At 51.5% G+C, this 12,055-nt stretch overlaps 1 protein-coding gene across 1 annotated transcript; it reads left to right on the forward strand.

Moving 5' to 3' along the window:
* Positions 1-2,385: 2,385 nt before the first annotated feature.
* LOC116946632 (uncharacterized) lies at positions 2,386-7,227 on the forward strand. Its single transcript, XM_032961731.2, has 3 exons — positions 2,386-2,436; positions 4,222-4,370; positions 5,387-7,227. The coding sequence occupies exons 2-3, from the start codon at positions 4,224-4,226 to the stop codon at positions 5,954-5,956; spliced, it is 717 nt and encodes a 238-aa protein (XP_032817622.1). The 5' UTR covers positions 2,386-2,436; positions 4,222-4,223; the 3' UTR covers positions 5,957-7,227.
* Positions 7,228-12,055: the final 4,828 nt, after the last annotated feature.

Below are 12,055 nucleotides of genomic sequence, written 5' to 3' on the forward strand. Positions count from 1 at the left end.
GGGTGGGGGGGGGTGCAAAGGAGTTCCAGACATAAAGAGCAGCAGAGGAGAAGAAGCGATTTCCCACTGAGTAAAACAAACGTAGCCCGTGTGTGTCTGTACGTATGTATGTAGACTCAGCCTCAAAGGAGTTCCTGGCGCGGTGTGTAGTAAACATCGCCACGAGGGAGACAAATGCGGCTGGGCGTGGTGCTGACCAGCCACCCCCTCGTGTGCCGTGCCGGCCTTCATAGGCGCTCGCTAACAGCACTTGCCCCGACAGGCTGTTAGAAGCTACACGCGGGCGGATCTTTATCTTTGTTTTATGTACGTTGCCCTTCTTTGGCACCGTACGTAGCCAACCGTGCAAATCGATGAGCTTCGACACGGTCGCAGGAACGCAAACAATCAACGGGAAATGGATTTGTATTGCCTCCCGAACAGAGAATAAAGTTGCACATCCTGATGGGGGTTTTTGTTGTTGTTATTGTACTAAAAACGAGAAGAAGAATTGTATTAGAATTGCTGCGAGGGGAGAGACAGAAACAACCGCGGTGAAAAGGGAAGTCAGAGATTGCTGTGCCGAAGTGTCCTTCCTACACAATCGTGTTCATCACAAATGTACGTACGTTTGTTGAACTTCTAATCGTGCCGCACCTAGCCAACCGTGCTAATAGTAAAGGCCCCGGCGCTCTGCACCTTTAGAAGCGCGCAGCCTTGGGCATTGTAATGTGACCTCAGAAAATCTCAAATTAGTTGAAAATTGGATGTTTTTAAAACTCTAAACTTTAAACTATTTTTTTTTATCTTACCAGGAAAGGCCCACTGAGCTATGTAGCTCTTTTTCAGAAGCGACCTGGTCACAAATGATAGTTCAACGAAGTGGCTTATCATGTGAAAATCTATAAGCAGCCAAATACTCTAAACGCGTGACGTTGTTTCTAAATGTGTAGGGATAAACCGGAGGGCCTGGAGAAAAATCCGCGAAACCACGGGGAGAACACGCAAACTCCAAATATACAGACGTCAACGTCGAGATCGAACCCACGATTTCCTGTATACCTGGCGAGGGAGATAACATCTGGCCACCGCAGCTGGTTGTGAAGCTGGTTGTAATGACCAGCGAAACGTCGTACTCAAATTGTAAATGTGGGTTTATTCTCCAACACAAACGGTGTGCTGAAGTAACCAATTGGCACGTTTCGTTCACGTGATAAACCCTACTAATTGGCTATGTCAGGTGGTAAACGACGCATTGTTATTTTCGCGATCTAACCTGACATCATTTACGATGGATTTTGATTTGAGCAAAAAAAAAACCGATCTCGTGAAAAAAAGCATTGTCAAATTTGTTACAGAAGTTTGGCCTGAAAAAATGAAGTGATTAGATATTTTTTTTAGTGGAGCAGTGGCACAGTGGTTCGCATCGCATTGCCCTGTAAACCCAAGCCACTTGAGTCGAGACCCGGGTTCAATTCCGGTCCTGGTCTCCTCTTCCACGAACGCGCACTACGAGCTGGAATTTTAACATCGCAATATCGTAAGAGATGGTGACAGCTTGGCGGGTGAGACTTTCATCCAGCAGTAGATAATCCATGGTTGATGAAGGTATGTGGTGGTGAGATGGTGACTGTGTTCGCTAGGTGTGATGGTGGTGATCACGGTGGTGGCGCTGGACGTGGTGCTGGCCACCCACTTCCCTCAGGTGCCGTTACGACCTCACAAGGGTGTTCGCGAACAGCACTTGCCCCAACAGTCTGTTAAACGCTATTGGGGGATGTTTTGTGACGGTGGCGATGGTGATACGATGGCATTAATGGCGAGACAATGTCAGTGGTAATCACGCTCCTGCTGCTGGATTATTACATCGTAGGATTCGTGAGAGAGATGGTGGCGGCGGCTTTGGGAGAGAAGGCCTTCAATCCAGCGGTGGATAGACCACGGGCCGCTGACGAATATGATGATGAAGATTATCACCAGCAGCGGAACTTTGCCACACGTCGCATTAATAACGGCGAAATCTTTCTTCGCGAATCGGCTTAAAAAAACAACCCCACAATTGTTCATTGCATTCGACTTGTTGACACAAGGCCCCCCGCCCCCCCCAGCTGATAGTGCGCGGCGCGGCTCGCACCTCCGAATGGAATGTTAAGTAAAAAAATGACCCAATTGAGGACATCTCGGCGTAGAATCGCACGAATCGCATCGCCGCCGCCACAATGTGGAACGTGCGCACGCTGGAGGCGAGGTGGGGGGCCGGCGGGGGTGTTGTGTCCGAAGCGCTCACGCAATTCCATTAATGTGGACCCCCCCGCCCCACTACCACTACCCCCCCCCCAATCTCGCAGCACCCCCCCTTCCCCCTCCTTTGTCAACTATAAAAGTACCCTAGCGAGTGGCGTGGCCGGATACTTGTGGGTCTATTGCAGGCGGCGCGCGCTCTGCACGTGAATCCAGGTGAGTGGCCCCCAATCCCCGCCGCATCGTCACCCCTCCCCAGCTCCCACCATCCGCGTTCGTAACGGCCAAGCGCGGCGCCGTACGGATCGTCACCATCGGCCATCATCACTCCACTGCTGGATGAAAGCCCCCCCCCCCCCGCTCCCACACCATCGGCCATCATCGCTCCACTGATGGATGAAAGCCCTCCCGCTCCCACACCATCGGTCACCATCACTCCACTGCTGGATGAAGCCCTCCCACGCTAAGCCGTGGTCACGTCCCACGATCCCACGATGTCAATCCTTGACAGAGAGCACCCCTTTGTGTATGAATTGTCGGTTCGAGCCACGTCTGACACCAAATGTCTAAATCTGCCCAGAGTTGTGCTTGCGTTGAGTGAATGCTGCCGGAAGGCCGCGCGGCTGATGGGATGTGCGAAACGAAATACTCTTCTTGTCGCTTACGTGAACGGACAGATACATGAAGGAGGAGGGTTTTTGGGTTATACGGGTGCCTCAAAAAAATGTCAACACTTACATGGGACTATCGTTTTTAATGGAAAAATAACGGATAATACACTGTAACGTGATAACAAATGTATGCTTATAGCTTCAAAAGGTAAAAGAGTCTCCACTTGTTCACCACGATTGTCAACGCATGCCTCGTGTTTTCTCCAGGTGGTTTCCTGTGGTAGTGTTGCAAATCCCCCTAAGTGTTAACATTCTTTTGAAGCACACTGTATTTTAAAATTAGAGTTGCTGCGATACGGCGATATATCACACGATATAAGTTACACGATAATTGTATCGTCACTTTGTGTAAAGTATCCTTATATATCGTTTGAATATTGTCGCGTATTTTATATTAAAGAAGTCACGTGTTTACTGACAAAATGTTCATAAGTAAAAAATAATTATCAAATCTAAAATGTCTCGTGAGAGTTGAGAGGCGAGAGGGGGTTACGGGGTATGTGTTTACGTATGTTGAACTTCTTTCGCAGCGTACGTAGCCAATCGTGCTAATGGGAGGTACGGGTAGGATCAGTGTGAAAAAAGCACGAGCGGCTGAAAGGCCAAGTACATCGGGCTATGGTGAATGAAAGGTTTAGCACGAGTGGTTAGTTATAGTTTTGATTTAAAGCTTTCGTGACTGCAAGGATTAATATTCTTGGTTCTTTCGGTAAAGTCACGTAGAAGGGAAACAATAAAATAATAAAAATATGAAACAATAAAATTCTCACGACGTTTCGACTGCAACACAAGCAATCATCATCAGGTGTGAAAACCACAGCAAGATTTTTTTGTTAAAAGTGGCTAACGTTAAAAATAACCGCCACTTTTAAAAAAAAAATTCTTGCTGTGGTTTTCACACCTGATGATTGCTTGTGTTGTAGTCGAAACGTCGTGATAATTTTATTGTTTTATATTTTTTTATTATTTTATTGTTTCCCTTCTACGTGACTTTACCGAAAGAACCAAGAATATGGTTGGTTATAGTTTTGGTCGGTAGTAGGGAGAGTACCAGTGACTTGTCCGCTAATTGTTTAAGGTTTTAGGGATTGGGTTAGTCCGAGTAGCTGGTTTGGGGAGTAAGTGGCAGGGTTGGCACTGGTGACTGCTTGGCTAATTGCTCAGGGTTAGAGTCAGTGAAAGTGCTCGTAATAGTATCAGAAACTCCGCGAACAGCAACAGCCCGGGTTCGGCACGGCAGGGCTGATTGAAGGGGGAGAACTGCCACCCCCCCCCCCCCAGCAGTAAGGCGCCCCACTCTGTGTCCCCCCTACCCCCCCCCGCGACGCAGCCATGCGCTCGCCGCTGCCACTGCTCGTGCTCTCCGTGTGCGCGGCACTGTCCGCGCTGGCACCCGGGCCGTGCCGCGGGGCCCCCCTCCTCGTGGAGCCGTGCCGACTCCCCCCGGCAAGGATCGCGGGGGCGCTGCCAGGGACTCGGGTACGTAGCGGCACCGCAGTGGCAGCAGTTGTCGCGAGCAAGCACGACCGCTCACAGCAGCAGTGGTAGAAGCAGGCTAAATATCGGAATACGTGTTTATACCGGAGGAAGCCGATGAGCGGTTAAAGTGTCGCGAAGAAGTTCGCCCGGCACGTGGAGCGAAACGTCGGACATCGCGCCGGACGATAGTGTGCGCTGCAACTCGGGGTTACCGCCTCGTCCACAGACCAAACCACAGACGGGTCTCTCCATCAGTCTCGCGCCCGGGCGTCGGCAAATCAAAATCACAAGAAGAGACGATTTTTGTTCATTCGACTTTGATTTTAAAAAAACCCTAAATATTTCAAGAGCCACAATGCACGGCGGCCATAAGGTGACGTCACGGAGCAGCAGCTCTCAAAGAGCCGCACGCAGGTTGGCGAGCCCTGACCGAGCCCTGACCGAGCCCTGACCAAACTCGTGCAAGTATCATGCAAGACGATCACATTCCTAGCCGACAAAACACAGACGCCGATAATTAACTGTCGGGGTGACACCCGGACAAGATCAAACCGGGGACGGGTGGCAAACCATGGGTGCAAACCAGAAAACTCATCAGACGATTATGCAGCACATTCGAAAATATACCTACTTAGGAGTGTGATTCGGGGTTAAGTCCTCCGGGGTTAGACTATCCGGAGCTCAGCCTCTGGACAGCTCCATAAACAAAAACACCGTTCAACATTGGCCAATAATAATAATCATAACTGCTGCCTTAAAATATGCAATGTATAACGGGCGACGTTTCAGGCAATGACGCTTCTTCACAGCACACAGACACACACGTGCAGTACATATATAGAGAGGCCAGAGACAAAGAGTGCATCGTCATAATGATAGCTGCGGACTATACGTTTGACACCACGGGGGGGCTGAAATGAGAGTTGCAACATTTTCTCCACGAGCGGTTTTCAATGGGGCACTGTAAACCAGGCGCACGCGGGCTGACGGCTCACCGCGCGTCGTTGCCCCAGCAGGCAGACGTGTACGCGTGCGACGAGGCCATCACTGACCCAGCCGCGTCGCCCTCCGGCTCGCTGGAGCACCTGCTGCTGGAGCACCTCCTGGGGCGCTTCCTGAGCGGCGCGCCATCTTCCTACTCCTCCTCCCTGCCGGATCTCGAGGCTGTCCGCAGGAGGGGCGCCACGGCGCCGAGGCCGTACACGGTGCAGCACTTCCGCTGGGGTACCAAGTACGGCAAGAAGCGGCGTCCCACTAAGGGCACCGCGCAGGGCGGAGGAGAGCGCGCGCAGACGGATGACGGCGCCGAGGTCCGGGAGCAAGCGCAGCGACGTGAGCTGCAGGGGAATCTGGGGACACCTTGGGACGTCTACCCGTGGCAGCAGCAGCAGTGGAAAGGGGATCAGCAGCAGCAGCAGGATCAGGAGGGTGAGGGTCAGGAGGATGTGGAGGTGGTAGAGGCTGAGATGCGAGATTTCGACCACGCGGAGCAGAAACGCTACGGGGGCTTCATGAATCCCGCGGAGATGTGCGACAAGAAAACCTTGCTGAAGTTCCTGAGAAATGTCATGGTGAACGAGCGCTAGCCCGTTGGCGTTTTGTTGAATTCGTGTCTCGATTCAGTTATTTATACCGGGGGGTCGCCGCGTAGAATATTTTACCACGACGCGATGCCACATTACTGTTCACGATGTGATGTGCATCGCGATGTCAACTTCCCACACAACCTCACCGTCGAAGTATTTCGCGAGCGTTGCGTCATTGCCATCGACTCGTTCGTGCTTTCGACAGTCCGGTAACGATTTCAGGGCTACTCGTTAGGGTTTAGCAACTGTAGATGTGATGACACCACTTGTGCTCTCTTCGTGCACCAAAAAGTGGGGGAGGATGAATTAATCAACGTACAATTATGTATGCGCATTATGCGTGCCCATTGATCTCATACTTCCTGTGCATTGCGTTTACAAAAATATCCGTACCAACGGTAATCCCTATTGAGGTATGGTGCTCTGTATAGGCATGCATTTACACAATGTATTATTTGATGTTTCGCTTCCACGCGGCACTAAGTAGGTACCTATCCGAACGGTTAAAATTAATTTTATTTCTTTTAATTTCGATAGATTATCTAATTAGTCTTGGCCAGTAGTGACTAATGTCGGGTGGTGGCGGTTTTAACGACACATTTATATATTTACACGATCCAACCAAAAAAAAATCTGTTGCATGAAGACCCGCATTATATCCTGATCGAGTAATTGCAAGAGCTATGCAGACGATGGCGCCTTATAACCGCCGAGCCATCAACTACTCCGGTAAAAAAATGCAAAGTAACTAAAATCGTAATTGGTTATAGCGATGTGTTTAAACAAGTGCGCACAGAGGTGTTGGTTTAATGAACGCACGTGTTGTCGCGTAAAGAAAACACTTCACAAGCGAGCCTTCGCGAGCGGCGACGTTTCACGATCGTATTTAAGAAGAGACAAAAAAAACCGGACCAAGCGATTTGCAAGGCTGCTGTTGTGGATAATTACATCGGAGGATGTGCCGTGTATCGTGGTATATCGCCTTGCCGCGGCAACCCTTGGGATGTTAACCACTGTCGGCCTTGATCCATCAACACATGTCCGTGTCGTCATTTCGCCCGCCACACGGCATATGCATTATTATTTTTATTCTTCTTCTTCTTCTTTGTGTGTTTTACAATCCACAAGAGCGCACACAGAACCGAGTTTGCAGAGTATATGGCAAGCAGGAACAACAACCAACACCCCACGCTGACACGATCCCCACGCTGACGCGAATCGGTCACTCAATTATCTAACATCGTAAAGAGGAATAAACTCTATGATGACGACACGCCGTTGGTTACTCCTTGAGCCCATTGCCTCTGTCTCTTTACGAGCTTCTTCGACTGCACGGCATGCGTCCATCATCATCGTAGCCATCATCTCTCCGTCGCGCGCGCGCTTTGCTCGCAGCCGTCGTTCTCGAGTGTGATTCGCTGTCGCCGTCCGTGTTGCGCGGCAAAACAAGCAGAGCACCACCGCCTTGTCGAAGACGACGACGACGCCACGAGACCACCACCTTGAGAATTGGACTACCGCAAAATGTGTCCGCGTGTCAATCGAGGGTGGAGTGAGTGGCGGCGAAGGGGGTCAGCGCGTCTGCGCTTGGAACCCGGGCGAACCCGAGTTCGGTTCCCGCGATCACACAACGACCAACATCGGTAGCGAGCGATGCCTGAACTGCTCCTGCGCTGATGATGAAGCCACTGTGCCAGGGCATGACAGTTTCTCAGCGGGGTCTCTGCGTGAGTCTGTGGGTCTTCGCGTGAGTACGAGTCTCTGTGCGAGACTATGGGTCTCTGTGGGAGCGTGAGTTTCTCTGAGTATGTGGGTGTCCGTGTGCGTCTGTGGGTCTCTGCCTGAGTCTCTGGGTGTCTGCGTGAAATTGTGGGTCTCGGCGTGAGTCTGCGGGTCGCTATGTGAGACTATGGATCCCCATGTTGTAAAGTGCGAATAATTTACAATACGCATTACACCGAGAGCGTTTTCACCTCCCTGAAAAAAAAAATCTGATCTAAGACAAGGTGCAAATATTTACACACGTTTAATATATATGAATACATTAATCTCTGTATTTGTACAAGTGGGGTAATCTCTCCTCTCCCGAGACACCCGTGCAGTGGATATCTTCCGCAGCGCACGATTCGTAATCCGCAATTACCTGCGGATGGGGTTGAGGCCACGTGCTTTGCGTGCTCAAGGTCGAGGCATTGTGAATACTGCCCGCTTCACCTGTGAAAGGGTGAGCGCTGTGTGCCACGTGATCCCTTGATTTCTAATTGCTCAATGGACAGGACACTCACGAGTCTATTCTTTGGTTCTTTCGGTAAAGTCACGTAGAAATAAAAATAACAATAATAAATAAAGTGAATAAAATAAAGTGATTTTTTTTTTCAAAAAAAATAATTATCACAGAGTGGTTGTTTTAATTGTGGAGGGTTGGATGGGGGGTGGGGGGTGGTTCTATTTACGTCATCCAATTAGGACCCCGCAATTGATCCACTTGCGAACGACGCTGGCGCGGACGCGTAGCGCGCTGCGCGAAAGCCGAAGGACCCGCCCACCCGAGTTCGATTCCCAGTCACGGCTAACGGCAACCCGAAGTAGCCCGCGAGGTACGGCACAAGCGAGAGGCGCCTTCTTCTCATCGCTTTGCTCACGCCGGAGGTGCGGTGGTTTCGCACGTGGCCTGTTACCCGCCGCTGCCTCCACAGCAGCGGCGGGTAACAGGCCACGTGCGAAGCCACCGCAGCTGAGGGTTTGGTGGATCAGCGCGGGCATCGAGGAGGCGCCGTACCCTGGCACGCAGGCAGAATGCGGTACAGCACGGCGTGGACTGATGTGATCCGCCAGTTCTGTACGGGATGGTGCGTTGCTCCCTCGAGTGCGTCGTTTACCTCCACGTGCTCCCGGTTCCCTCCCTCGTTGGTGATACACAATCGTCACCGGTCGGCTACGAACATCTTTAGGTGTAGAGAGCTGCGGAGCAAGCGACGGTGCCCCCCCTCGCCTCCTAACAGCCTTCCAGCTTGGCTGTGTGTGGTTCATACTCGGCGATTGTGGGAGACGCAAATTGCACGGACGACGACTCGTTATAAAACTAATTGTTCGATTGCGGGAGCTCTAGAGAGGCTCTCCCTAGTGGATATTTTGGTCTACTCGTCCACGCTCGCCAGACGTCGATTGAAGCGGTGGGAATAACCCCACGCCTTGTCCCAAAACGCACGCGACTCGCCAGGCGACTCGGTGTGGTGCTGTGCCAATTTGTGGCGCGAATTTCTTTCGTCTGTCGCATGGGGATATCGGTTCGAACCGGTAACCCTCTGCGTTGCAAGTCCAGTGCGCTGGCCATGACGCCACGGCAGCATCCGAAGGGAATTAACGAGAGAGTGTGTGTCTTTAAATGAGTCGATCATAGCTGCTGATGGTGATGATGAACCCGTGGTGCATCCGCTGGTGATCAGGCGTTTGCTTGTCCGCTCGGCACGCTACGATACGAACATGGCGAGCCGAGTTCGTTTCGCAGTCACCGACACCCAATGACGACTTTTTTTGAACCGGCCCCTGGGCCCTCCCCCTAGGTCGACTCGGCCTCAAATGAGTACCCGGTGCGGTGTGTAAACGTCGCCGCGAGGGAAACAAAGGCGGCCGGGCGTGGTGCTCACCACCCCACCCCCTCGTGTGCCGTACCGACCTTTTTCTTTTAATAAGTGCTCGCTAGCAGCACTTACCCCAAAGGTCTGTAAAGGCTATACGGGGTATCTTTGTTTGTTTCTGCCCCCGTGACCAGAGCGTGGCTTTGTTAGTGGGACGCTACGGGGTTGTCGGGGGGGGGGGGGGTGTGCAAGTGATGGTGAAGCCTACGCGTGAAACTTGAGCGGAGGGGAGAGAGGCGAGTGGAGGTGGAGGATGCTCGCTGTGGCCACGTGCAGCCACGAGGTGGCGTGTGCCGGCTTTTGGCAGTCGGGGAGGGCGTCACTGATTAAAAGAACTTCGACATGATTCTCGACAATTGAATCTACCAATTGTCGCGATGATTTTGCCGTCTTTACCGTCCCTGTTCGGCTCAGTTTTTGTGGCTTTCGCTCCAGCCTACCTTTGTGCAGTTACGTTCCATCCGTCACAACAATCATCATCATCATCAACATAAGCCGTGTGGCTTATGTTGATGATGATAATTTTAGCTGTATATTTTACATCGGGGGCAGGATCGCTGTGATGATGCCTCCTCCGTCGCTGTCTGTGAGCGAGGAATTGAGTCGCTTCTGTGCTCCACGATTCGGCTCTGGGTCGTCACTCGAGTCGCCGCACACTGCCTGAGAGTTTAAATGCCCATTCACGCATCGTCGTCGTGGTAAGGAATTCGCGTCCTCATCGTCATCTGCCACCGTGATGGATTATGCAGCTGGCTACGTGCGGTGCGAAAGAAGCTCAACATGGAGGCTCGGGGGATCCTGCGGAGCTTCACGGCGGAAGATCGAAGCCCCGGGCCATGTCCTGAGTCGTGGTGGGGGGGTGGGGGCTCTTTCGCGAGGAGGCGATTGCGACCTCGTGTGACGGTGATGAGAGTCGTAGCATGCGTGGGGGGGGGGGCAGTGAGCACCGGAGAGTGGCGGGACCGAAACCGCCGCTGTAACTGTGGACTGCTGTGCCTCCATGCCTGTGCGCTAAGTGGCATTTAACAAACTCGCACTGACCAGCGTGTGGTGAAGTATGGCCAAAAACGTAACCAAAAATCACACCCTCCCCCCCTCTATTCCCCTCCACGGCACGGGAAAGACCTTCATCCAGCAGTGGATTGATACGGGGCAGTAGAAGTTTTTTTATGCAATATGTTTATGTATGTTTGAACTGCTTTTGTAGAAAATCGTGCTAATCGGAGGTGCGGGGCAAGGACCACAAACGAAACATCGGATCTTCTAGCGAAATTAGTTTTCAATTGAGATTTAATTTGTTTAAAATGAACACGCATCTAAATCAGGCGAATCGATTTAGATGCGTGTCGATTAGAAAAAAAAAGTTCGTGGCGAAATTCAATACCTGTGTCGTGAGCGGTGGTACAGCGGTTCGTGAAGCGCAGCACGCTCTGAAACTTGACTACCCGAGTTCGATTCCCAGCCACGGCTAACACCAGTGGCGAGTGATACCTGAGCGGGTAGCTGGGCCCCAACCCCTCGCTATGCTCCAAGCCAAACAGCGGCAGGGCTCGGCGGGAGGCATGGACTGAACAAGAGCTGGGCATTATATATGCGTGTGTGTGTTGAACTTCTTTCGCACCGCACGTAGCCAACCGTGCTAATCGGAGCAAGGGGTCAATGGTGTTCAGCAATCGCAGCAGGGAGTCTCGTTGTGATCTTGGCAGTTTTTGAATGCGAGTAAACGTTGTTTTTTTTGTTATTACCTAACAGATGATAATCGTACGCTCCTCTACAGTCTCCGGAATATATAAGAAGCACTTTGCTGTGTGTGTGTTTTTTAAAGCAAGTGTTTGGGCTGCGTCTTGTAATCCGGTAGATTCGTGTGTGTGGGTGTCACACCGGGCACGGGTTTGGGATGCGTCTTACTATCCGGAGCGTCTTATAATCCGGAAAATACGGTATAAGTTTGAAATCTTCCCAGCAATTACGGACTTACCTGGGCATATCAGACCTGGCGTTTGAGCGATATTGGAGTTTAGCTCTCCGACCTGTTACTCGACTTAAGCACCCTACGGTCCGATTCTCCAGCTTATCTCACCCCATTCCAGTCCCGTGACTCCCGTCTCACGCGTAGTCTCCAAGGAATGAGATCCGCCTATAGTATGGGACTGTAGGAATGCGATTAGGCTGTCGGATCGGACTTTAGGGATGCGGTCAGCTTGTAGGATCGGACTATGGAAGCAAGACGGCGCTCACTATAGGAGTTGCATTGCGCTGTAAGAATCTGAATCTTTATTTATACTGGAGGAATCCGATGAGCTATGAAGCTCTTTTTCACGGATCTCTTGCTCATGCCGTCTCGTCTCACGACCACAGTCCTTCCCTGGAGTCGGTCCTCTTTTGGCCGAGTGAAGGCAGGCACTCGAAAGTGGAATGAATGCAAGGTGTGGGATTTTTGAAACGCGTAGAGGTGTGATAT

Source organism: Petromyzon marinus, chromosome 27, assembly GCF_048934315.1.
Source record: "Petromyzon marinus isolate PM22_M1 ecotype Great Lakes invasive population chromosome 27, UKy_Petmar_22M1.pri1.0, whole genome shotgun sequence".
NCBI classification, from domain to species: Eukaryota; Metazoa; Chordata; class Hyperoartia; order Petromyzontiformes; family Petromyzontidae; genus Petromyzon; species Petromyzon marinus.